This window comes from Rhinatrema bivittatum, chromosome 2 (genome assembly GCF_901001135.1).
Source record: "Rhinatrema bivittatum chromosome 2, aRhiBiv1.1, whole genome shotgun sequence".
NCBI classification, from domain to species: domain Eukaryota; kingdom Metazoa; phylum Chordata; class Amphibia; order Gymnophiona; family Rhinatrematidae; genus Rhinatrema; species Rhinatrema bivittatum.
Window position 1 is genome coordinate 727,695,402 of NC_042616.1, and position 25,354 is coordinate 727,720,755.

The 25,354-nt window shown below is 43.8% G+C and overlaps 1 protein-coding gene across 1 annotated transcript in view; it reads left to right on the forward strand.

The window, feature by feature from the left end:
• The window catches only part of LOC115085620 (regulating synaptic membrane exocytosis protein 2-like), a 914,496-nt gene that overhangs the window by 196,335 nt on the left and 692,807 nt on the right, over window positions 1-25,354 (forward strand). The window contains exon 11 of the mRNA XM_029591858.1: window positions 10,349-10,417. Within this exon, the coding sequence (XP_029447718.1) occupies window positions 10,349-10,417 (69 nt within the window). The remainder of the gene's footprint in view (window positions 1-10,348; window positions 10,418-25,354) is intronic.

Sequence of the window (25,354 nt, forward strand, 5' to 3'; positions counted from 1 at the left end):
GTGTGGGTTTGGCTCTTGAGTAAACTGAATTATAACAATATAGTAAACTTCCCATACAAACAGTACTAACTGCAAGCATGCAAACATGAACAACCCTATTGATGAAAAGGCAATACTGCAAATATTATACCAGGCTCTAAAATACTTCCTATTAGAAAAGCAGAACAAACCAGTTAGCTATAAATCCCTAAGCAGAAACATGCTAGCAGAATACCCCAACTTTGTCACACGTGCAGAACATAGGCATGCCCTCACCAAATATGGAATAAAATATAAATAGAAGCATATACCTTAAATAAAACTGAACTAGAAAATGCAACATGCCAGACCTTGCATGCAATGCAGCAGTGGAAAAACAGAAACATCACCTGTCCTCATAAATAAAAAAATAAAATCAATAGAAATCAATCATAACAAACCATACTAATAAAAATAATATTGATAAAGAGCTGATGAACAGAATAACATTCAATAATTAAGAACACATATAAAAAGTTTTAAAAATTTTCCAAACAGCAATAAAATATTTCAAAATAGAAGACATAAATGCCCAGTAATTAAAACTAATAAGGATGGAAAAATACCAAGCTCCCCATACCTGAAAACTTTTCATTTCCAGTTACCCTTAGGTTGTTGTGGATTACTGGCATAGCATAAACTTTCACCACACACACATACTCAGGCTGGCTGGCTGCTATTCACAAACACACACACAAAACCCAGGATGCTATTCACACACACACACACACACACACACACACACACACATACACACATATACATATACACAGAAAACCCAGGCTATCATTCACACACACACACAAGATCCAGGCTGCCATTTACACACATAATCGAGGCTGCTATTCACTCACATACAGACAATCCAGGCTGCCAATCACAGGCACATATACACAATTCAGACTGCCATTCACACATATACACAAAATAAATGGGTGGCATTCTCACATACACACACAAAATCCAGGCTTCCATTCAAACACACATACACACACACACATACATGCACACAAAATCCTGGCTGCCACTCATACACACACACAAACACACACATACAATTCAGGCTACCATTCACACAATACATACACAACCCAGGCTGCCAGCTGTACATACACACACACACACACACACACAAGCCAGGCTGCCATTCACACACACACAAAAGCCAGGCTGGTAGGCAGGCTGTTTCCCATTTTCACACATCCCCCCCCCCCCCTTGCGGTTGACAACAGGATGCACAAGTCTTACACTGCTTCCCTTGCTCATCTCACTAGGCTCCCTATGTTGCTCAGAGCCTTCTGTTGCTACTCCTGTACTTTCTTTTGGGTGGACCCATGCAGCTTAAGCACTTTCAGCAGTCCCTGGCCTGAGGCAATTATACCTCCCCCTTCTGATGCAGGAACTGGCTGGCTAGGAAGAAAAAAAAAAGCTGCTGAAAGGGTTCAGCGTCTCCTAAGTTTCAGCAGGAAGCAATCATTGAAATCCAATCTTGTAAAAAAAAAAAAAATACTGGCTTCAATGACTGGTGTAGTGAGGGAGGAGGTGGTGAAGCAAGGACGTAGAGTCTACAACATTTGCTCTGGTTGCCATTGCACTGGACCACTGGGACTTGGGAAGACAAGGTCACATTAACTCCCCCTGCTGCTGCACCTGTCCCCCTCCCAGGTGTGCTGCCCCCATGCAATTGCAGGGTATGCACACCCAGTTGCACCGAGCCTGCCCTCATTGTCAGTCCAGTTCATCCAGGCAGAGTTTGCTGGTCTAGACATGGGACTGCATGCAAGTCTGTCTTATTTGCTCAGCTTCCTTTATCAGAGCCACATGGTAGCTCCAAGGCAGAATTCCAGTCTCTCATCCCACTAAACCACTGATTCAAGGTTCGCTAAAGCGCTTTTGCCTTGACAGAAATGAAGGGAAAACCAGAGCTCAACTAATATCTTTAACATTGCACCAGAAATGAAATTGGTCTAATGGTCTGTCTGCCATCATATTCTTTGTTTCTAGGTGGGAGGTAAGTGCCTCTACCAGACTATACAAACAAGCAATGCAGGTAACACGTTAAGCATATGCACTGTGTTTCAAAAAGAAATAAAAGGTGATGCACAAATCTTTAGAAAAATATAAATAAGCTTTTTATTCCAGCCGCTTACATGAGCTAATTATAAGAGTTGCCAGTAGCAATCCTAGACCTAAAAAAGTGTTAGTTATGTTTCATACTTCCTTTCCTTTCTTCTGAATTTGCTGGAATTGAAGGTTCTTCTTACTCTTCCCTACTTCCTCATCTCACTTTTATTGGAAGAGTATGTTATCATGTTTCTGCAAAATAAGAGAAACAATATAACAGTGCATATGCTTAAAGTGTTACCTAAACCATGTTTAACCCCTGTCACCTGCTATCATTAATACCATGTCTGCACGTGAAGAGAGGAAACAAATAGACAAAATGAATGGCCAAAAAAGGTAACAATAACCCAGTCAAGATTCCTAAAAGAATAACATAAAGTACAAACACAGGGGTAGATTTTAAGAACTTGCGCGCATGCAGCCATATGCACATGCTACCCGGTGCACACCCATGGACACGCGATTTTATAACATGCATGCGCCGGTGCGTGCATGTTATAAAATCGGGGGTTGGTGCACACAATGGGTGCACATTTGTGCAACCTGTGTGCGCCGATGCCCGCGGTCTTCCACAGTTCCCTCCCAGTCCGCTCCAATTTAGGAGCAGCCTGGGAGGAAACTTCCCTACCCCCTATTCTAACCTTCCTACCCCTTCCCCTAACCTTCCCACCCCCTAGCCCTATCCTAAACCCCCCCAATAGCTTTAATCTACCTTTTGTGCCTGCTTCGCTGTGCCGCTGTGCCGGGTGCCTCTAGCCCCACCCCCCAGACCGCCCCTTTCAGCAACCCCGGGACTTACATGTGTCCCGGGGGTTTATGCACATGGCCGGGCCTTTGAAAATTGGCCCGGCGCGCGTAGGTGTTTTACAATCTTGCCCACAGTGTGCTAGCACTGTTACCACTGATAGATATCCCACCATCTTTCCAACAGAGAGAGGACAGCTTGCAGCATTCCATATGTGACAAGAGTAAACTTTCTTGGAAAAAACTAGATGCTTTATATTTTGGATCTACATAAGAATTACTGTAAGATGTTCTAGTACAGAATCTTTTGAAACCACTGAGGTCTGTCTTCAGATGTGATTATGCCATATATAGAAAAACTCAAAATAAATAAAATAAAATAAAAAATAATCTCTCTGGATTATTCTTATATTGGTTTAATATTATAGCCTACAATGAATCTAGCTTTTTCTTTCACAAAGACACATATTTAAAATGTTTTAACATTGACAATGTTTAGCAGTGACTTTGATTGAACAGGGAGCACATTTTATGCTTTTTCTTTGGAAGGCATGATCTAATATAAAATTGGTATAGTTTTGATAAATATAATGTACATGTAACCCCTGGGCTGCTAGTCTTGGATAAAGGCTCTAGGAACCACACCTCAAAAGCATTCTTATAAATTCAAGTCTTCCTATTTCTGTTAATTCACCTGATTGTCCAAGATTCCCTAAGTGGGGGAAGGAATTATTTTCTAGGCCCTGTGCATTGCATGTGGTCAAATCCCAACTTTAAAGTTCATTGTAAACAACACAAATGATCACAGAAGCAATAATCCTGCTGGAAGCAGAGATGGTTTCTAACATAACTTTTACTGATGAATGATCTAATTGATGAAAATTCTTTACAGCTCTAGTTGTTTCAATAGTTGACATCACAATTTTAAAGTCTTTAGGTAGATTTGTGACTTTCTTTTTTTCCCAATAAATTTAGATAAATGGTTCAAATAATTTCCAATTAATAAATCAAATTTATCTTCCTCTGCAATCAATTATGGGGTAGTTTATATTCTCCATCCCTACTGAAAGGGGAAATTTAGATTTAGATTTTAGATTCTTTTATATACCGAGGTTTAGCAGACTGCCTTCACTCTGGTTTACAATGTAAACAACATAATACATACAACAAATTCATTATGAACATATTGAAACGTGTATAGACAACTATTAACAATCTGGCGTAAGTCAGAAGTGTGAAAATAGGTATAACAGAGTACAACTTACCAATAGGAATTGCAGTAGGAAAGCATGAATAGGTAAGCATTTAGATACATAACTTAAATGGAAACATGCTTGGATGTGTGAAAGAGGCTCATATAAGTGGTGAAATAGGAGAGGGAAGGAAAGGAGGGAAAGGGACTTAGGAGCCATGGGAGGAAAAAGGGTACCAAATCAGCAATTGAATAAGGGGTTAAAGAGGAAATGGCAAGGGAAGAAGGAAGAAATAGGGCCATAGCTAGAAGAGGAAGTAATTCTGAGCAGATGTGATTAAATTAACCAACTTCGTCTGGGAAAGTTTGTCTGAATAACCAAGTTTTCAGTTCTTTTTTGAAAGATTTGGAGTCTCTGATCGATCTTATAGGCTGGTAATGAATTCCATGCTTTTGGACCAGCAATCGAAAAGGCTCTATTCCTAGTGTTGGATAATTTAGCAGAGGGAAGGGAGGGAATGACTAGGAGTAATTTGCTGGTGTTTCTTGTCGTACGTGGTGTTTTGTGCAGTTGAATCATGTGGTCGAGGGCGGTGTTATCTTCTTTGTAGATTTCGTTGTGTAGAGTAGTTAACATTTTGTAATTTATCCTTTGAAGTATCGGTAGCCAGTGAAGAATCTTCAGTACTGGGGTGATGTGTTCAGATTTCTTCTTGCCAGTAAGTACCCTGGCCGCGGCGTTTTGTAATAATTGGAGTGGTTTTAGTGTAGATTTGGGCAGGCCAATGAACAGTGCGTTACAATAGTCGAGGCTTGAAAAAATGAGTGATTGTAAGACTGTTCTGAAATCATGCAGGTGTAAAAGCGGTTTAAGGTGCTTGAGTATAAGGAGTTTGTGAAAGCCTTCTTTTGTTTTCATTGTGATGCATTTTTTGAGGTTCAGATCATTGTCTATCCAGAAACCAAGGTCTTTCACAAAAGTTTTCAATTGGATATTACTGTTGTCGATTTTTATGGAAGGCGTAAGGGTTGTTTGATCTGGGTTGATTCTTTTTATGAGGATGCATTCAGATTTGTTCATATTGAGGCATAATTTTAGCTGGTTCAGTAAGCTTCTGATTGAGATTAGGTGGTTTATTGTGAGGTTGATTGCTTCGTCAATAGATGAAATTATTAGGATAAGTAATTGTATGTCATCAGCGTACAAAAAGAAAGAAATGCCTAGATTTGAGATGAATTGACAGAGTGGGAGTAGGTATATATTAAAGAGGGTGGCCGAGAGGGCAGAACCTTGTGGAACTCCGGTTTGTAGGGGAAATGGATCTGATGATATGTTATTAAAGGTGACTTTGAAGAACCTGAACCAGTCTAGAGTTTTTCCTGATAAACCTATGTTGGAAAGACTAGATATTAGTTTTTTGTGGTCAACAGTGTCAAAGGCCGCAGATATATCGAGTAGGATTAATAAGTGGTTTAAATTGTTGTCAAAACCTCTTATTATTTTGTTAGATAAGTTGATCAGAAGGGTTTCAGTGCTGCGGTTCTTTCTGAAGCCGTGTTGTGAGGGGTGGAGAATATTATTTGTTTCAAGGTGTTCGTTGAGTTGTTTTAAAGCAGCTTTTTCAGTCATCTTGGCGAGTAAGGGGAGGTTGGAGATAGGGCGATAGTTGTTCAGATCTTTTGGGTCCATGTTCTTTTTTTTCAAAATGGGGGTGATTATAGCGGTTTTCAGATTAGAAGGAAGTTGACCTTCTTCCAGAGATTTGTTAATAATGGCAGCTAGGGTTGGTGCGATAAAATGAGCCATTTCTTTTAATACGCGGGTTGGAATAGTGTCGAGATCATGACGCGCTGGATTTATTTTTTGTAGTATTTTTTCTGTTTCCGTAATTGAGATTGGTTCAAAGTTTGACCATGTTGATATAGATGATGTGTTGGAAGGTCTTTCATCATAAGAAGAGTTAATGAAGGTTTTAGTTATTTTTTCGATTAGGTTTTTAAAGAACATGGCAAGGTCTTGGCTTATGTTATTTGCTTCGGAAGAAGGGGTGACTTTGTTGTTCTCGTCTATTAGGTTTTTAACTATGTTGAAGATGGTGTTCGATTTATTTGAGGAGTTTTTTATCTTCATACTATAGTAGTCACGTTTGGCGTTCAGAATCGTTTTCTTATAATTGGAAAGTTGCATGCGGTATCTTTGAAGAGAAGCTTGGCATTTGTCTTTTCGCCATTCTTTTTCCAACTTCCTGAGGTTGGATTTCATGGATCTGAGTTGTGGATTGAACCAGGGGTTGTTTTTCTCTCTGTTTTGTTTTATTAATTTCATTTTTTCAGGATTAATATTGTTAGCAGATTGCTTTGTTAGTTGGAACCAGGATTGGGTGGCGTTATGTATATTGGATAGCTCCAAATTCATTAGTTGTCTCTCAAGTTCTTGTTTGATAGAGTCAGTTTGGAAGGGGGGTCTGTATCTGAATGAAATTTGTTTATTTGTTCTTGTCATTTTGTTGGAAATAATTTGTGTGCAGCATTGAATTAGGTAGTGATCTGACCAGGGAACAGGGTTGAGAGATATTTTAGTATCAATGAAGAGTTGGTTTGTGAAGATTAGATCTAGCGTATGACCTGCTTTGTGAGTGGGGTTGTTTATAAGTTGGTTCAGATTTAGGCAGGAGAGCATGTCAAGCATTGTTTGGCAGTTTTGAGATCTAGGGTTAGCATCAGGGTGAAGATTGAAGTCACCAAGAATAATGGATGTTTTTTTTGTGCTGATGTTTGTTACTAAGAATTCAAGTAGAGGGGAGATATCATTGTCAAGAAGTTTTGGAGGGCAATATACTAGAATTAATTGTAGGAATTCGGAGTCGAGCAAGGCAATTTCGTATTTCTCCGGGAGGTTGAGTGGGATCAGCTTCATAGAGAAATGTTTTTTTATTATGAGGAGTAGTCCACCTCCTCTGCGTGACTTTCGTGGAATTGAGAATATGTCATAAGCATTGTTGGTTAGGTGATTTGTAAGTACTTGGTCGGTATCTTTGAACCATGTTTCTGTTATGGCGAAGAAGTCAGGGGTTTTTTCTTGGATTAAGTCTGAAATTAACATAAGTTTCTTGGTCAGAGATTGGGCATTAATCAAGAAAAAAGTGAGGTAAAGTAGGTTTCTAGCTTGTTTTAGAAGAGGGATGTTGATCAGATGTTTTTTTCTCATCTGTTGGGTCGCTGAGGGAGGATCCATGATGGAGATGGTTTAATACTTCTTGATGAGTTTTCGTGTTCAACTTGTCAGGGTGATAGATATTGAAGGAGGTTGTGGTAGAGAAGAAGTGGTCCGATGAAAGGGTCGAGAAGGAGGTGATTGCAAAATTGACTCAAACAAGGACAGGTAGCGAAGAGGAGTAAGAATGAGACTTGTGATCTGATCTGTAGAATGATGTTGATGAGGGGAGTGTTTGGGAGATAGTTCAATTAAAGTTGTAGGTATGTGTGATTGGGAGCAAACTGGATGAATGCTGGTTGAGGATGGGTGTCTGTTGGGAAGAATGTTTAGTTGAATGAGGTTCTATGAGATTGAATTGTTGGAGGATATGAGTGCAACTGGATGTTTCCTAGATGCAAGAGTAGAAAATTCTCGTTGGGGGTGACAGAATAAGAGATGTATATTAGTGCAGTTGTGGGTTAGGGAGTGGGGGAGGGCAATATTGTAGAATCAGAGGATAAAATCCTGAGGAATTGTTGATGCGTAAGAAGATTTTGAGGGTGAGTTATCAGGGTTTGTTTGAAGTTGAATGGTCTTCTGTAGTAATGCTGGACTAGGCGTGATGACTCGTTTGAAGTTTGAGGTTGTGAGGAGCAGGTAGCGGTAATCAGAAACGTGGGATCCTGAAGAGAGCTGGATACAAAGATGAGAGCGGTATATGAGAGGTGGTAGAATTGAAGAGGATGGTAAGTTTGAGGAAGGAGCTATGAGTATCTATTGTGGTTGTTGTTATATGAAGACAGGCTGTTTCCAGTGATGGGGGGTTTAGCAGGAGTATATTTGTTGTTCGGGGTTTATAGTAGAGAATTTTGAGTAGATGAGAGTTGGAAGGGGGATGCCCTGGTCCTGGGGCACTCCAAGGGGCGCGCTAAGGGGCAGGCCCCTTCGGTCGCGCTCCTTTGGGCAATTTAGTGACTTCATAAACAAAGTCCAATTATTCATATGTTTCCTGAAGTTCTTCTTCCTTCTTTTTACTCATGGTCCTTGATAAGCACCTTTCTATTCCTCTTCTCCTTGAATCTCCTTGAGATGACAGTGAACCTTCTACTAGGTCCAAACAGACTCCTGTCATCTTCACCTTTTATCATCCAGGAATGGATGAGAACCCACTCCTCTTCAGAATGCCTTACATTTCACCTGTGTTCTCTGGCTAAGAAACACCACACCTATAGTTTACATACACTGAGCCTCTGGTTGAGTACTCATGCGTGTGGAAAAACACAAAAAGACTCAGAAAGGTGAAAACAAAACATGAGATGGCCAATCCAGGTCACAAGTACCTAGCATTGCCATAGCAATGGAATATTCCTTATAATTAGTAGTAGAAATCTGGTTCTGCTAGAGATCTGGAAGGATTTCTACATGGCATATTTCAAAATAGGATTTCCATATTAAAACAAATCTGCTCTTGCATTGAATATGAGTTTGAAACCATTTCAGTATAGATTACTAAATCAGTTTCAGTATTTTGCTTCCATTTTATTGTGAAAATGGATTTTGCCTTACATTTATCATGCTTTGCCTGCCTAAGATGCAGACCTTATGGTTCCTATAATAACAAGCCGTTAAGCCCGTTAAAACGGGCTACATTAACATTTTTTTTGGATCATTTCCTTCCCCCTCATTCTCCCTCCCACCTCCCCCACTCTCTCCCCTCAGTCACTCCTCTCTCTCCCTCCCTCCCTCCTCCCCTCAGTCACTCCCCCCTCCTCCCTCCCTCAGTCACTCCCCTCAGTCACTTCCCCCTCCTCCCCTCAGTCACTCCCCCCTCCCCCCAGTTACTCCTCTCTCCCCCCTCCCTCCTCCCCTGAGTCACTCCCCCCTCCCCTCAGTCACTCCCCCCTCCCCTCCCTCCCTCCCTCCTCCCCTGAGTCACTCCTCTCTCCCCCCTCCCCTGAGTCACTCCTCCCTCCTCCCTCCTCCCAGTCACTCCTCTCTCCCTCCTCCCTTCAGTCGATCTCCGCCGAAGACCCGGAGCGGCGGCGGCATGCGCGCGAGGGAGGGACAGACTTCCTGGAAGTCTGTCCCTCCCTCGCGCGCATGCCGCCGCCGCTCCGGGTCTTCGGGCTGCCGCTCCAGGCCGCCGCTGCCGCCGCTCCTGCCCGGGTCTTCGGGCCGCCGCTCCGGGCCGCCGCTGCCGCTCCCGCCGCTCCGGGTCTTCGGGCCGCCGCCGCTCCGGGTCTTCGGACCGCCGCTCCTGCCGCCACTCCGGGTCTTCGGGCCAGTGCCGCCACCGCCGCTCCCGCCGCTCCGTGTCTTCGGGCCACCGCTCCTGCCGCTCCGGGTCTTCGGGCCGCCGCTCCGGGTCGGTGCCGCCGCCGCTCCGGGTCTTCGGGCCGCCGCCGCCGCTCCGGGTCTTCGGCCGGTGCCGCCGCCGCCGCTCCCGCCGCTCCGGGTCTTCGGGCCGCCGCTCCTACAGCGCCATTTTTATTTTTAAGAGGCACACTGTGACCGACGTGCTCGCATGCGCGGTAGAGCTGCTCTCTACTGCGCATTTGCGGCACGTCGGTCAAGCTTCGTTTATTAGGTAGGATATTAGTGCACATATCTGCTACTTAAGCACCTGTTAGTGAGTTTGTTTTCTTAGGGGCTAAATATACACATATTCCACTCAGCAATAATCATCATCATTTTTAATGAGCTCAATAAATGTATAATTCAATAAAGATAGCAAATCTTTTAATACTGCATTTTGCATGATTACAGCACAAAGCCTATCTTCATTGTGCAGCATATCTTAGCCCTTTCACATTAAGGCAACAATTAAAGCATTTGTTCAGTGCCGCACTAACTTCCCCTCATTCCAACATTGAATTGAGGCCTTGCAATAAAGAAATCAGTTAATGAATCTCTGCTTAGTGACTTTTCTGTTCTACTAACCTTATAATGGCTTACCCTTTCCTGTGCTTTTCTGATGTTCTAGTTTCATAGTTTTATAATGCTTTGGCTTATATACAGTATATAGAAGTATTCATCCTTAATAACAGTGATTGTTTTGTGATTTTTTGTTGCAGGATCGAAGCGAATCAGTGATAGTGAAGTTTCAGACTATGACTGTGATGATGGAATTGGTGTAATTTCAGGTATGACTTTTAGAAAAAAATATGCTGTTCTCAATTTATTACTATTACTAGGGCTGATACAATACAGTGCGCTCAGCCGAACGCACTGTTTAACTGGCAGTTGGACGCGTCTAAGACATACATTTTTGCGCTCAGAAATTAATGCCTGCCCAGAGCAGGCTTTAATTGCTGAGCGCTCCCAAACGTTGTACAGAAAAGCAGAAAAAAATACTTTTCTGTACATCCTCCTATCTATTTATTTATTTAATTATTTATTTAATTATTTAAAAATTCCTATATACCACCTATACAATCACGTTGTAGATCTAAGCGGTTTACAATAGCGGTTTACATACATAAATAAAATTTCAATTACAAATCAAAAACAATAAAAACAAATTAGTACAAAAAGATAAACAAAGAACACAGGATACATTGAAAGGATTATGGTAAGTAGTTGATGAAATAAATGGATTTGTTAAGTAATATTGTAAGTGAGGGTGCAAAAATGTGTTTTGAGAACTTTTTTGAATTCTTTGGTATTTGATATAAGATGGATGTATTCTGGAAGTGAATTCCACAAAGTCAGACCAGTGACTGAGAATTCACGTTTGTGAGTTAACTCTAGTCTTGCCATCTTTATAGTAGGAATTTCAAGAATACGTTTGTCCATAGATCTTAGTTGACGGGATTGTTGGTAAAGCCTTAACATTGAACAAAGCCAGACTGCCAATGGGTTATGTATTAGTCAAGAAGTTCAGGTTGAAAGAATCCACAGTGGTGCTTAATTTTACATACATATGGGCTACAGTACAGTAAACACAGACAAATATTAAATACTGAGAAAAAAAAACCAGAAGACTAAAAATCTTTTTCCTGAAATGCAGTCATAACAAGGCTGATTACGGAAACACAACTTATCAAATTTCTCTCTTTCCCTATCCTTCCTGCTGCTGTCCTCTCTCCTCTTTCATTTCTGCTCCCCTTTCCCCATCCCTGTTTATTGTATTTCACTCGCTTGTTATTTTTGTTACAATGTAAACCGGTATGATATTCTGACGAATGTCGGTATATAAAAATCAATCAATAAATAAATAAATATAGCATAATCATCGTCCCCAAAATTAAAACAACTTAAATGTTTCAGTGCAGATAAAAGAGTCATGCTTCACAATTAGTGGATACAAAAACAGGGTTATTTAATTCATCAATCCCTGGAAAGTACAAAATTCCTTAGTAGCACAGGAAAGAACATGTCATCAACAAAGAAGAGCTGCCACTGGTATGCTCCAAATAGAGTGCTGCTCATTTACTCTGGTGCAGTATCTCTGATTACAGCTGAGAAAACTTTTTATGAAGGATTTCTTTCTAACTTCTTAAAGAACTCATTTATAACTCACATGTTCACTATCTCCAGGCATGGACGTGTTATCATAGGGCCCTTCCATTTGAACAAAACATCTTAGCAGTTCAAATTCCTTAGTAGCCTAATAGAGCAGCAAGCTGTGAACCAGGAAAGCCAGGGTTCAAATCTCACTAATGCTGCTTGTGATCTTGGGCAAATCACATTACCTTCTATTGCCTCAGGTTCAAATTCAGAGCCTCATTTCCTAAGCATTTTCCCCATACTCACAGAATGGAAGAAGAGCCTTAGTAAACCAGACTCTTAGATTGTAAGTCTTCTGGGGACAGATACATATCTACTGTACCTAAATATAATCTGCTTTGAAATGGCTGACCAGTCACAAAAAATACCCCCAGTGCATCCATGTAGACATCTTGTTCTCCATCCAAAAAAAAGGAGGAAGAGGTTCACATGGTGCAAACTCACCAATCGTTGATGTACATTTCAGTCCATTTAAGAAGTCCACTGCTATTAGTTGCAAACAAACAGCCATTAAATGGCCTAGTTACAATACCGTGCTCTTGCTGCATAATCATAATATATGGGGGTCTCAAAACTGCCTCTTTTTAGAGTGCATCAATAGGCTTAACAGACCCTGCATATAGTAGTGAGTGACTTCAGAGCAGAGTAGGAGTTTTTAGAAGAGGTTTGACTCTCCTCAGTGGGAGGTATCATGAGTTTAAAAAAACTCCTGTGCGCATGTGGTTCAGGGTAATTGCCAGGTTCTTGTGGCTTGGTTTGGCCTCTGTTGGAAACAGGATGCTGGGCTTGATGGACCCTTGGTCTGACCCAGCATGGCAATTTCTTATGTACTTATGTTCTTAGGATGTCTCTCTGGACAGAAGAAGTGCTGGTGGGGCAGTCTCTAGAAGGGGAGGGAAATGCCAGTCCTCTCTTCTATCCTGGGAAAGTGGCTGGGGCCCAGTTTTGGGGTGCCCAAATGTTCAGGATTAGGGAGGTCTTATCTTGGGGGCTCTAAGAGTAATTTCTGAGATTTTGTTGAAGAGTTCTAAGTTTCCTGAAGAGCCACAGCAGATGTATTTCCCCAGAGTTTGGAGGAAGACTATTTGCCTTTGGAGGAGTACAGAGGGAAGACTGCCTAACAAGGGAAGGTCCTAGACGTTGCTGATTGAAAAAAAGGAATCAACCAGAGTCTTATCTGCTTGTGAATATTGGAAGAGAAATAGAAAGAAAGCTGCACCCAGAGGAGCAGGCACCAGGGGAAGCTGACCCAGAGGACTATCTGCCACGGTGTGCAGCAGTTGCTACTGTTTGAGATTATGGTTTTTTTGTGTTAATGGATTTTATTTTTCTATAGTTATTGATGGACTTTGTTTTATCCCAGGACAAGCAGGATGCTAGTCCTCACATATGGGTGACGTCATCCACGGAGCCCTTAAGCGGGAAAAACTTCTGGCAAGTTTCTAGAAGCTTTTAACTGGCTGCCTGAGGCTACTGAGCATGCCCGGCATGCCATGATATTCCTTGCCACAGGGGTCTCACTCCAGTCTTCTTTTTTCCGCGCTGCTAGCTGCATCGCGGTTTCCAGGAGCCCCGTGAGTTACCTCACAACGATTAACTTAAATTCTCAACTTTTTACCCTTTACGGGTCTCGCTCGGTTTGTCACCGGCTGGTGACAAACACCATACTCTTTTTTCGAAAAAAGGAATCCGAATTCATCGACGGATGTCGACGGAGAAAACTTCCGGATTCAAAAAATGTCCGGCCTGCAACCGGACTATGTCGATCACAGACCCGCACGTCGAGTGCGTACGCTGTTTGGGTGGAGACCATGACATCGCCTCTTGTGCCCAGTGTCAAGAAATGACGGCGAAAGGTAGGAAACTTCGCCATGAAAAGATGGCTCAGATTTTTCAAATCCGAGCATCGCCGTCGCCTTCGTCATCGACTAAATCTTCACCGGTAGGCTTATCGAAGAAAATACTTCTCAAAACAAGAACCCCAGAAGGTTCGGGAGACGCTTCATCGCCAACACCATCCGTGGCATCGTCAAAGTCCGTAACTGAACTTCGCACAAAGCATAAGCACCGTAGACATCACTCGATTCCTCCATTGCCACCGCCGGAGGAACCGGTATCCAAACAGCGGAAATTGTCATCGACCTCCGTTACACCTACAGAGGAACCGATACCAACGACTTCGGTGACAGACTTAACAGCATTGATTAAGAAAATTGTCACTGATGCCCTAAAGGAAAGCATTCCGGCAACACTGCCGATGCCGACCTCCGGGTCGATGCCAACTTCTCAGTCGATGCCGGCCATCGGGCCGATGCCGATAATTCCATCGATGCCGACTATCGAGTCGATGCCCTCCTCGATATCGATGCCGGTGCCACCATCGGTGCCACCGTCGATCTCCATGCCGATATCGATGTCGGTGCCACCATCGGTGCCACCATCGATACCGATGCCGGTGCCATCGTCCATCTCGATGGCGAGGACGACTGCAGCGTCTCCGCCAACAACGCTCTCTATGCCGATGGAGGCGGCCTGCTGTTCTTCAGTGATACCGACTGATCCAACGATACAACTGTCACAGCCATCGATGGAATCGACTATTTTACAAACCTCGATCTCCACGATGGCTTCCAGGCCTATCTCCTCATTGATTCCCATTTCAATGTTCTCTTTTCTAACCACAGCACTTCCTACTGCTGCACAAACAACACCACATTACACCCTAGCTCCATCCAGAGCTCCAGGACAGGGAAAGAAGGCATCAAGAAAGTCTAAGCACACATCTTTGCAGGCTCCAGAAGTTTCTTCTGAGAGAAGACTACATGCAATGCTAACAAAAAGATATCAGGATCTTTTAGCTTCTTTGCCTTCACAACCTGAGGAGGAAAGTGATGCCAGTGAGAATGAACAAGACACCCAAGATCCCTTACAAGGGCCATCTGGGATATCACCATCGCAAGGGCTGGACCATCATGCATACCAGCCACCTACTGATACTTGGTCGGATACACAATCGGAGCATTCTTCAGAGGATTTTTTATCAGAAGGTACTCCGCCTCAGGCCAAGAAACAATCCCCTCCTGAGGATTTATCCTTTGCTTCTTTCATTCAAGAGATGTCAGAATCCATCCCTTTTCAGCTCCAAGCGGAGAAGGATGAAAGGCAGCAGACATTAGAGATACTACAGTTCGTAGCTCCCCCAAAACATAACCTAGCTATCCCAGTGCATGAAGTGCTACTACAACTTCAACAAAGGATTTGGGAGCACCCGTGTACAACTCCTGCAGTAAATCGTAGGGTGGACTCCACTTATTTAGTCCAAGCAGCCCCAGGGTTCGAGAAACCACAACTACCACACACCTCGTTAGTAGTGGAATCTGCACAAAAGAAGTCACGTAGGTCTAGAACGCACGCCTCTATCCCTCCAGGGAAAGATAACAGATTTCTAGACCTTATGGGACGGAAGATTTATCAGGGAGCGATGCTGAATTCTAAAATAGCAGCTTACCAGCTGTATATGACACAGCATCAAAGAAATCTGTGGAAGCAGATTGAGGAGTTCCTCCCATCTCTACCTCAACAACAACAGGAGGCAGCTCAACAGATTGTGCAGAAAGGTCTGGATTCGGGAAAACATGAGGTGCGAGCGGCATATGATGCGTTTGAGACTTCCTCCAGAACGGCAGCATCTGGCATCAGTGCCCGTAGATGGGCCTGGTTGAAGGCTTCGGACTTACGTCCAGAAATTCAAGATAAACTGGTGGACTTGCCTTGCCAAGGTGACAACTTGTTCGGAACAAAGGTGCAGGATGCTGTAACGCAACTTAGAGAGCACTCTGAAACATTAAAACAGCTCTCCACTCTGTCCCATGACCCTTCAACTCACCCTGCTCGCAGGCCGCCGCGTAGAGACACCAGACGACCTTTCTACCGGCCGAGGAGATATTACCCTCAAACCTCTAGACCACGCCCTACAAGGCCTCAACAACGGCCTCAACAGAGACAGCAGAGAGCTGCAAGGCCGCAGCCTCCGCCCCAAACAGCTTCCACCTCTGGCTTTTGAAAGCAGTCCCGGAGAACAAAGACCAAACCCCTTTCCAGAGTTACCAGTAGGGGGAAGGATTTCCCAGTTTTACAACGAATGGGAAAGTATCACCACAGATCAATGGGTATTATCCATAGTTCAACAAGGTTACCACTTGGACTTCACAGCTTCCCCGCAGGAGTTCCCTCCACAAAACTCCTATCTCGAACACATTCCTCAATTACAGATGGAATTATCTACTCTTCTGAAAGCAAACGCTGTGGAACACGTACCACACTCCCAGAAGGGAAGAGGATTCTATTCCCGGTATTTCCTCATTCCAAAGAAAACAGGAGGACTTCGTCCCATTCTAGATCTCAGAAATCTCAACAAATTTCTAAAGAAAGAAAAATTCAGAATGGTATCATTAGGCACCATGCTTCCTCTCATACAAAGGGGGGATTGGCTTTGTTCTCTGGATCTCCAAGATGCTTATACTCACATACCTATTTTCCCACCTCATCGCAAGTACCTAAGATTCAAGGTGGGACACCAGCATTTTCAATACAGAGTTCTACCATTCGGCCTCGCCTCAGCTCCCAGAGTATTCACCAAATGCCTAGCAGTAATAGCAGGACATTTGCACAAACAAGGGGTTCATGTCTTCCCTTACCTAGACGATTGGCTAATAAAAAGCCATTCGCACCAAGGAGCACTAACTTCTCTACGTTACACAATACAGTTACTTCACAAGCTGGGGTTTCTCATAAACTATCAAAAATCCCACCTTCAACCGTCTCATCTGCTACAATACATAGGAGCAGAATTAGACACAAACCTAGCACAGGCTTTTCTTCCAGAAGATCGTGCTCAAACACTGTCCCGGTTGGCGTACTCCATGTCCATACAACCACAAGTGACAGCTCATCAGTTTCTCATCTTACTAGGCCACATGGCGTCAACGGTTCACGTCACTCCTATGGCAAGACTTGCCATGCGACTAACCCAATGGACTCTTCGATCACAATGGATCCAAGCAATTCAACCACTTCACTCTCGCATCCAAGTAACCCACCAACTACGCTCATCACTACAATGGTGGATACTCAAGGACAATTTGCGCAAGGGCCTACCCTTCCAAAAACCGGTCCCTCAGATAACATTAACTACAGATGCATCCACCTTGGGCTGGGGAGCTCATGTGAACTCTTTCCAAACACAAGGAACTTGGACAAAACTCGAAGCCACTTATCAAATCAATTTTTTGGAACTTCGAGCTATACGTTATGCGCTGCATGCGTTCAAGGACTGCCTTTCACACAAGACTGTGCTAATCCAGACAGACAATACTGTAGCCATGTGGTACATCAACAAACAGGGAGGTACGGGCTCGTATCTCCTTTGTCAGGAAGCGGCACAAATTTGGGACTGGGCCTTAAACCACTCAATGTTCCTACAGGCCACTTATCTAGCAGGGATTCACAATGTACTAGCAGACCGACTCAGTCGCCAGTTCCAACCTCACGAGTGGTCTCTGAATCCCTCGATAGCGACAAAGATATTCCAACGTTGGGGACAACCAACAACAGACCTCTTTGCGTCGCAGCTGAACCACAAAGTGGACAACTTCTGTTCTCTGCACAAACAGAAGAACCAGCCAGCCAAGGACGCCTTTGCTCGCCCTTGGAATTCAGGCCTACTATACGCATATCCTCCAATACCGCTTATCACCAAGACGCTGGTGAAACTACAGCAGGACAAGGGGTCCATGATTCTCATAGCCCCCTATTGGCCTCGACAAGTATGGTTTCCCACACTGCTAGACCTGTCAATCAAGGATCCAATACGCCTGGGAGTGGCTCCCACTCTCATCACTCAGGATCAGGGCCGGTTGCGCCATCCCAACCTTCAATCCCTATCCCTGACAGCATGGATGTTGAAAGCTTGATCTTGCAATCACTTAATCTCTCATCTAATGTTTCTCAAGTGCTTATAGCTTCCCGCAAACCGTCCACAAGAAAGAATTATTCTTTCAAATGGAAACGATTTACTTCCTGGTGCAAGCAAAACAATACAGATCCTTTCACTTGCCCCACAACTACTCTTCTAGATTATCTGTACTATCTCTCAGACTCTGGTCTTCAGACATCATCAATCAGAGTACATTTGAGTGCAATCTCAGCTTATCATAACAAGATAGGAGACGCTCCTATCTCCACACAACCTCTCGTCAGTAGATTCATGAGAGGTCTAACTCAACTTAAACCACCAATTCGGGCCCCAGCTCCACAATGGGACCTAAATCTGGTCTTAACAGGTTTAATGCGTTCTCCCTTTGAACCTATAGATACCTGTGAACTTAAATTTCTCACATGGAAAACTATTTTCCTCATAGCCATTACATCAGCTAGGAGGGTTAGTGAATTACAAGCACTTGTCACATATGAACCTTATACAAAGTTTCTCCATGACAGAGTGGTTCTCCGAACACATCCAAAATTCCTTCCTAAGGTAGTTACGGAATTCCACTTAAATCAAACTATAGTTCTACCCACATTCTTCCCAAAGCCTCACTCTCATCAAGGCGAAAGAGCTTTACACACTTTGGACTGTAAACGTGCGTTGTCCTATTACTTAAATCGCACTACGTCCCTCAGAAAATCCAATCAGCTTTTTGTCTCTTATGACCCTAATAAGCCAGGTAAAGCAGTGGGAAAGCATACTCTATCAAATTGGCTAGCAGACTGCATACAATTTTGCTATACAAAAGCAGGCCTTCCTCTCCAAGGGCGAGTAAAAGCACATTCAGTAAGAGCAATGTCAACCTCAGTAGCACATTTTCGTTCAGTGCCACTCATTGACATTTGTAAAGCAGCAACATGGAGTTCTCTCCACACCTTTGCAGCTCATTACTGTTTGGACAAGGAAGGGCGACAGGATTCAGCCTATGGACAATCTGTCTTAAAGAACTTGTTTCCAGTTTAATCCCAACTCCTTCTACATCCAACCTGCTGTGATCCTCGGCTGACTCATTCAACAGAAACATTGCACTACACAATGACTCAGCCTCTAGCTTGCTAATCACCCATATGTGAGGACTAGCATCCTGCTTGTCCTGGGATAAAGCAAAATTGCTTACCTTGTAATAGGTGTTATCCCAGGACAGCAGGATGTAGTCCTCACGAAACCCACCCGCCACCCCGCGGAGTTGGGCATCAGACTTTATTATATCATTTTTAGCTAACGCTTATTGCTACATACAAGACTGGAGTGAGACCCCTGTGGCAAGGAATATCATGGCATGCCGGGCATGCTCAGTAGCCTCAGGCAGCCAGTTAAAAGCTTCTAGAAACTTGCCAGAAGTTTTTCCCGCTTAAGGGCTCCGTGGATGACGTCACCCATATGTGAGGACTACATCCTGCTGTCCTGGGATAACACCTATTACAAGGTAAGCAATTTTGCTTTCCTGTAACACTGGTAAACAAAGTTTGTTTCCTTCAGGCTTTTTGGTGTTCCAAATAGATTTTTTGATGCTGATCACAGATATTACTTTGAAATTTGTACATCACATAAGGTTTTTGAAAAACGGCCAATTTTGTGTTACAATAATTGTGACATTTTAAAACATAATCTCGTGTACATATATTTTCTTGCTGGACAGTAGGTGTTTTCGTTGGCCCACAAATCCGAGCTGTGATGAAGGACAGCCACTTTGATGGTCTTCTGCAAGGTATAGAACGGTTTGCATGGACAGCCTTCAAGAATGTCATTTGTAACTTTCTAGGCAACTATAAGGCAGCAGACTATGTCAAATAGGTCCTTCAGCCTCTCTATGAGGAGAGGCTGAAGGACCTAAATATGTACAATCTGGAAGAGAGGAGGTGCAGGGGAGATATGATATAGACCTTCAGATACCTGAAAGATTTTAATGTTTCATGAACCTTTTTCATTGGAAAGGAAACAGTAGAACTAGGGTTTATGAAATGAAACTTCAGTGGGGACGACTCGGAACCAACATCAGGAAATATTTCTTCATGGAAAGGGTGGTAGATGCCCTTCCAGAGGAGGCGGTAAAGACAAAAACAGTCAAAGCATTCAAAGGGGCATGGGATAAGCACTATGGATTACTAAAGGCTTAGAGGACAGAAATGAAGAAAACAGTGCATGGGGGTAACCCTCTTGGTGTGACAGTTACTACGCTTAGCAGAAGTATGGAGATTACTACCCTCAATCAATAAGCCTTGATACTTTTGACGCAACTGCAACATCACTATCTACTTTGATTGGGGGGTGGGGGAGGGCAGGAGGTAAAAAAAGGGAATTGGATTCAGATGGCAACAATATGGGCTCTGACTTTTACCATCCTGGGTACTGATACGCAGACATAAGGGGAAAAGCACAGGACTGCTTCTACGGCCAAATCCAAAAGCAAAGCAAGTCAGCATTGCTGGAATATTCAGGAAGCCTCCTCAGCCAGTAAAAATGTTGCTAGCAATAATGTTTTATGGGTTTGACAGTTGCTTGGTTTTTAATTGTATATATTGCTACCTTTATCATAAAGATTGGGGGTAAAGGCATGGACTACCCTTGAGAGAAACTTGAGAAACACGGCACAGTAGATATTACCATAAGAAGCTTAATGGGCAGACTGGATGGATCATTTGGTCCTTTTCTGCTGTCATTATTATGTTACTATGTTACTAGCTTGATTGTGATAAATACAGTAAAGATAATATTAAAACATATCAGTTTTGTGATATTTTTAAAAATATACTTTTTTAAATTGCTTGAAGACATATTTTGGTTTTTGATAACTAAAAAATTAGTGGAACTGAAATGCTTCTGTTTTTGTATAGTACTAAAATATAATTAAGGACCTTTGTTTTCAGTTTTTATTTTATTTTTCCTCAGAATTAATCAGTGTTTATTATAGCAAAAACAAAAATGAGAGAAATCAGAGGAAAAAATGACATTTTTTTTTCTTGGTAAATAAATTCCCAGGAGAAATGAAATAAAAACTGAAAACAAAGGTCCCTAAATATAACACTATATATTCTCTAAGGGAGATGATAGCTTATAATGAAAAGTTATTTCCTTTACTGTTTTTGATTGCTCTCATGGAGCCTATCAAGGAACTGCCACCGCTGCTGCAGCAGAGGCTTTTCCTGATAGCATATGCAGAGGGTTGGGAGCACACCAGAGAGGAAATAAGACTTCCTGTGGTTTGCAACAAACCCTGAGCCATGGAGAAACTTTTCTGGTGGCTTTTCAAGGTTGCCAAGATATTGAATTGTCAGAATTGAAATATCTCTTTGACATTTTAGAACTTGCCTTATTGCGTCCACTGTGTGTTCATCCAAAAATAAATGTGTGTGTTTTAGTACGTACACTCAGGGGTACATTTTAAAACACAGCGCGCGCGCGTACTTTTGTTCGCGCACCAGGCGCGAACAAAAGTACACCGGATTTTATAAGATAAGCACGTAGTCATGCGTATCTTATAAAATCCGGGGTCGGCGCGTGCAAGGGGATGCACATTTGTGCAACTTGTGCGCGCCAAGCCCTGCGCGTGCTGCCCATTCCCTCCGAGGTCACTCCGAAATCGGAGCGGCCTCGGAGGGAACTTTCCTTCTGCCTCCCCCACCTTCCCCTCCCTTCCCCTCCCTTCCCCTAACTAACCCACACCCCCCCCCCCCGGCCCTATCTAACCCCCCCTACCTCTGTCGCACAAGTTACGCCTGCTCAAGGCAGGCGTAACTTTGTGCGCGCCAGGCCGGCTGCCACGCACCATGTTCCGGTTCGGGGGCTGGTCCGGAGGCCACGGCCTCGCCCCCGTAACGCCCCCGGGCTGAAACCACGCCCGTGGCACCGCCCCCGGGTGACGCACCGACCACGTCACACCCCCCGACACCCCCCCGATGACGCGCCGACCGTGTCTAAATGGTCAATTTTTCCAGTACATAAATGACCAAGTGAACAAGGGAGCTAAACTGGGACCACTGCTATTTAACTTATTAATTAAGTATCTGAAAAGGAAGGAATGAGAGACGTGATCAAATTTGCCACTGACACAAGAATATTCAAAGCAGTTAAAACACAAGCAGTCTGTAAGAAACTGAAATTAGGGTTCCAGGCATCTAAATGTAGTTGAACGTTAATGTGGACAAGTGTAAAGTGATGCAGATAGGAAAAAAATAATTATAACTAGTACACAATGCTGTAATAGGAGTATTCACTCAGGAAAAAGATCGTGGAATCATTGTGGACAATACATTGAAATCCTCAGCAGTTTATGACAATGTTCAAAAAAAGCAAATAGAATGTTAGGAATTATTCAGTAAGAAATGGAGAATAAAAATGAGAATATCATAATGTCTCTGTATACTATGGCACCTGGAGTATTGTATGCATTCTGGTTTACTCATTGTAAGAATGATATAGCAGAATTAGAAAAGAGAGAAGAATAGGGCAGCAAAAATGACAAAATGGATGAAATGGATCTCTTATGAAGAAAGGCTAAACCAATTGGTGCTCTCCAGCTTGGAAAAGAGATGAACGAGGGAGAATTTGATAGAGGCTTATAAAATCATGAGTGGGGTAGAACAATTAATAGGAGATGGTTATTTACCCACTTAAATAGTACTAAGTCTAGAGGGACACTCTCTGAAGCCAGGAGTGCTGTTTTCCTGGAAGATCCCAGTAGACCCCACAGCCTACAGAATTGGGGAAACAAGGACAGTACTCTTAATAGAGCATCTATGGACCTAGAGGGACCTTTTCCTTGAGAGATAAGAAGAGAAGAGTTTTTTTTCTCACTTTTTGAGAGCATTGGATTTTTTTTTCTTGACCTGCTGCTAGCTCAGGAGGAACATCAGCCATGCCTAAGGGGAAAGGGATAGAATGCTACTTTGCCCTGCATCCAACTTAAGTAGGGATTGTAGTTGCCCGGGCATGAGAACTGATTGCAGAAGTTTCTTGTTTTTCCTATTTCAATAGAGAAAGCATTTTTAACACAGCTTTCCTATCCAATTTATGAGGAGAAAATTTGTCTTACTTTCCTGTTACGAGAAAGGTACAGTGATTCAGATGTTTTTGGCAGTGAGAAGATGAAGGCACTTGAAACTTTGTTAATATTGTACCAAGAGATTGCAAGATTCTTTTTTTATAATTTTATTTGAACACCACATCAAGTGTCCAGGCTTCTATTTTCAAGTTCAAGAACAAACCTGCTGAGACGACAAGGAGTAAGTATCATTGTGAGAAATATCAAGTGGACCTTGTGGGACCGGAGAGACTGTATAAGGATCCAGACTTTTGACCGCCTAGATCCCTGGAAGCTTATCATCCTCCTCCCTGCCAGTACAGCCTCGGCATCCAAGTGGCAGAGATTGCAAGCCCTGCAGCCAAGGTGAAGGAATATAAAAATATGTTAAAATCCCTGTGTGCTGTCCTGTGAATTTCAGATATTCTGCAAGAACCAACATCCAGCACTCACAATGTTAACAAGTTGAGAAAAGAGTTGTACTGTTTAGCCTGTGCAGAGAAAAGCACTATATAGCTAGCAGATGAAAAAGCCAAAGGAATGCTGGGAGACCATTTTAGGAAGAAAAGGCACAATTTGGCTGGTTCTGTCTGTGTGAAAGGGGCAGAGGCACAGGAGTTGCAGTTAGGAGCCAAGACGAGAAGAAATGTATCTGGCAGCTCTGCAATCAGTTTTTCTCCTAAAGACATATTTTTTAAGAGGTAAAGACAGAGGTCTGTGCTGAGAGGAAATAGAGAGACAGACAGCTGTTCTTCATAGCCGAGCTGCAAGGGACAGAAGAGTCAGCAACTGAGAGACTGAGATATTTCCTTTCCAGAGATCTCCTGGCCCAAGAGAACATAGCTAGATCACCCGCCTAAAAGATTGAGTTAAGTAATCTAATCTTTGCACAGAGAGTATCTTAGCAGAGGCAGGAGATGGGTTATTGCTTTTGTCACAAATTCAGTATCTCATCTTAACTGCTTCAGCCTTTCAGCCGAAGTCAAGCATAAACCCTTGCCATACCCACATGAGATAGGGCAGGGAAATAGAAGCTGATGGACAGTGGTTGTTGCGATTCCTCCTGTGTCCGGAGCCACGGGAGGCCTCTTACCTCTCCAGCCAGCCAGCCCTGACACCATCTTGCCCAGGACCCACAGCATGGTGCTGCCGTGGCTCCCTTGTGGGCGTGGCCCAGAGGCTGCTGAAGCCACGCTCACCAGGACTCTCTCGCGGCAGGAGTGCCACCGACGCCTCTCTCCTCTCAGCATTGTCAGCGGCGGGATGCCACTGTCCAGGGTCCTGCTTCCTGTTCCTGCTCCTCCTAGGGAGCAGGCCCGCAGCTCTCTCCCCATCTTAAAGGGATAGCAGAGGCGGGGGTCCTCCTGGCCCTTCTGTGGACTCCTCCCTGGGCATTGTCCTTCTCTGCCCTATAAAAGCGCTCCTTGTTCATTCACTTGAAGCCTTGGCAAGGAGCTAGTCATCTGGGACTAGTCCTCCCTAGGACTCCTCCGCTTCCTGTTCCTGCCTGGCATTCCTGGTCTCTGGATTCCATGTCTCGTCTTCCAAGTGGTCCTGATGTTTTTTCTTCCAAGTGGTCCTTATGCTTCGTCTTCCAAGTGGTCCTGATGTTCCGTCTTCCAAGTGTTCCTGACATCCTTGTCTCCTTGGCTGCTCAAGTCTCTTGTTGATCCCGGCTTTTTACCTCCCTTCCACTGAGTCCCGCCTCAGTGCTGCGGCTCAGAGTCCCGTCTCTGGGTACCTGGCTCCGAGTCCCATCTCCGAGCTTCTTCCTTGAACTATATCCGGGTCTTCGGAGCTCCTTGCTCTTGCCTCCGTCTCCTCAATGTGTGAGTTCCAAGTCCTCATCTTCATTCCAAAATCCAAGCTCCAGTGCTTTTGGCCTTCGTCTACCTTGCACCCTGCCTCATGACCGGCCTACCGCCTCTGCTGCTTCCTGTGGCAGGTCCGAAAGAGCTTGGAGTAGTTGGAGGACCACTCATAGGCCAACCTTGCGTGGTTGGTCTCACCAAGGCATACAGGCAGGCAGGGGCCTGGCCGTCTCCACTCCCAGACGAAGTACGTCTTACTGCAGGGGCACACACCTCTCGCCTCCTAGCGCTCTTCCCGTCCCAGCACAACGGTTTGCCAAGATCATGTGCCCGGTGGGACTGCCTTGTCCCGGGTTTTTTACATAAGAACATAAGAAATTGCCATGCTGGGTCAGACCAAGTGTCCATCAAGCCCAGCATCCTGTTTCCAACAGAGGCCAAACCAGGCCACAAGAACATGGCAATTACCCAAACACTAAGAAGATCCCATGCTACTGATGCAATTAATAGCAGTGGCTATTCCCTAAATAAACTTAATTAATAGTCGTTAATGGACTTGTATCCGAACCCCAGAATTTGTTTTGGGACTTCCTTCCTTCGACCTGCTGGAGGCGCCAGCTGTCTGGATTCTTTGACCTGCAGGAGGTGCCTGCATCCAGACCTCCTTCCTACATCATTCCCAGGTTGGAGCTCC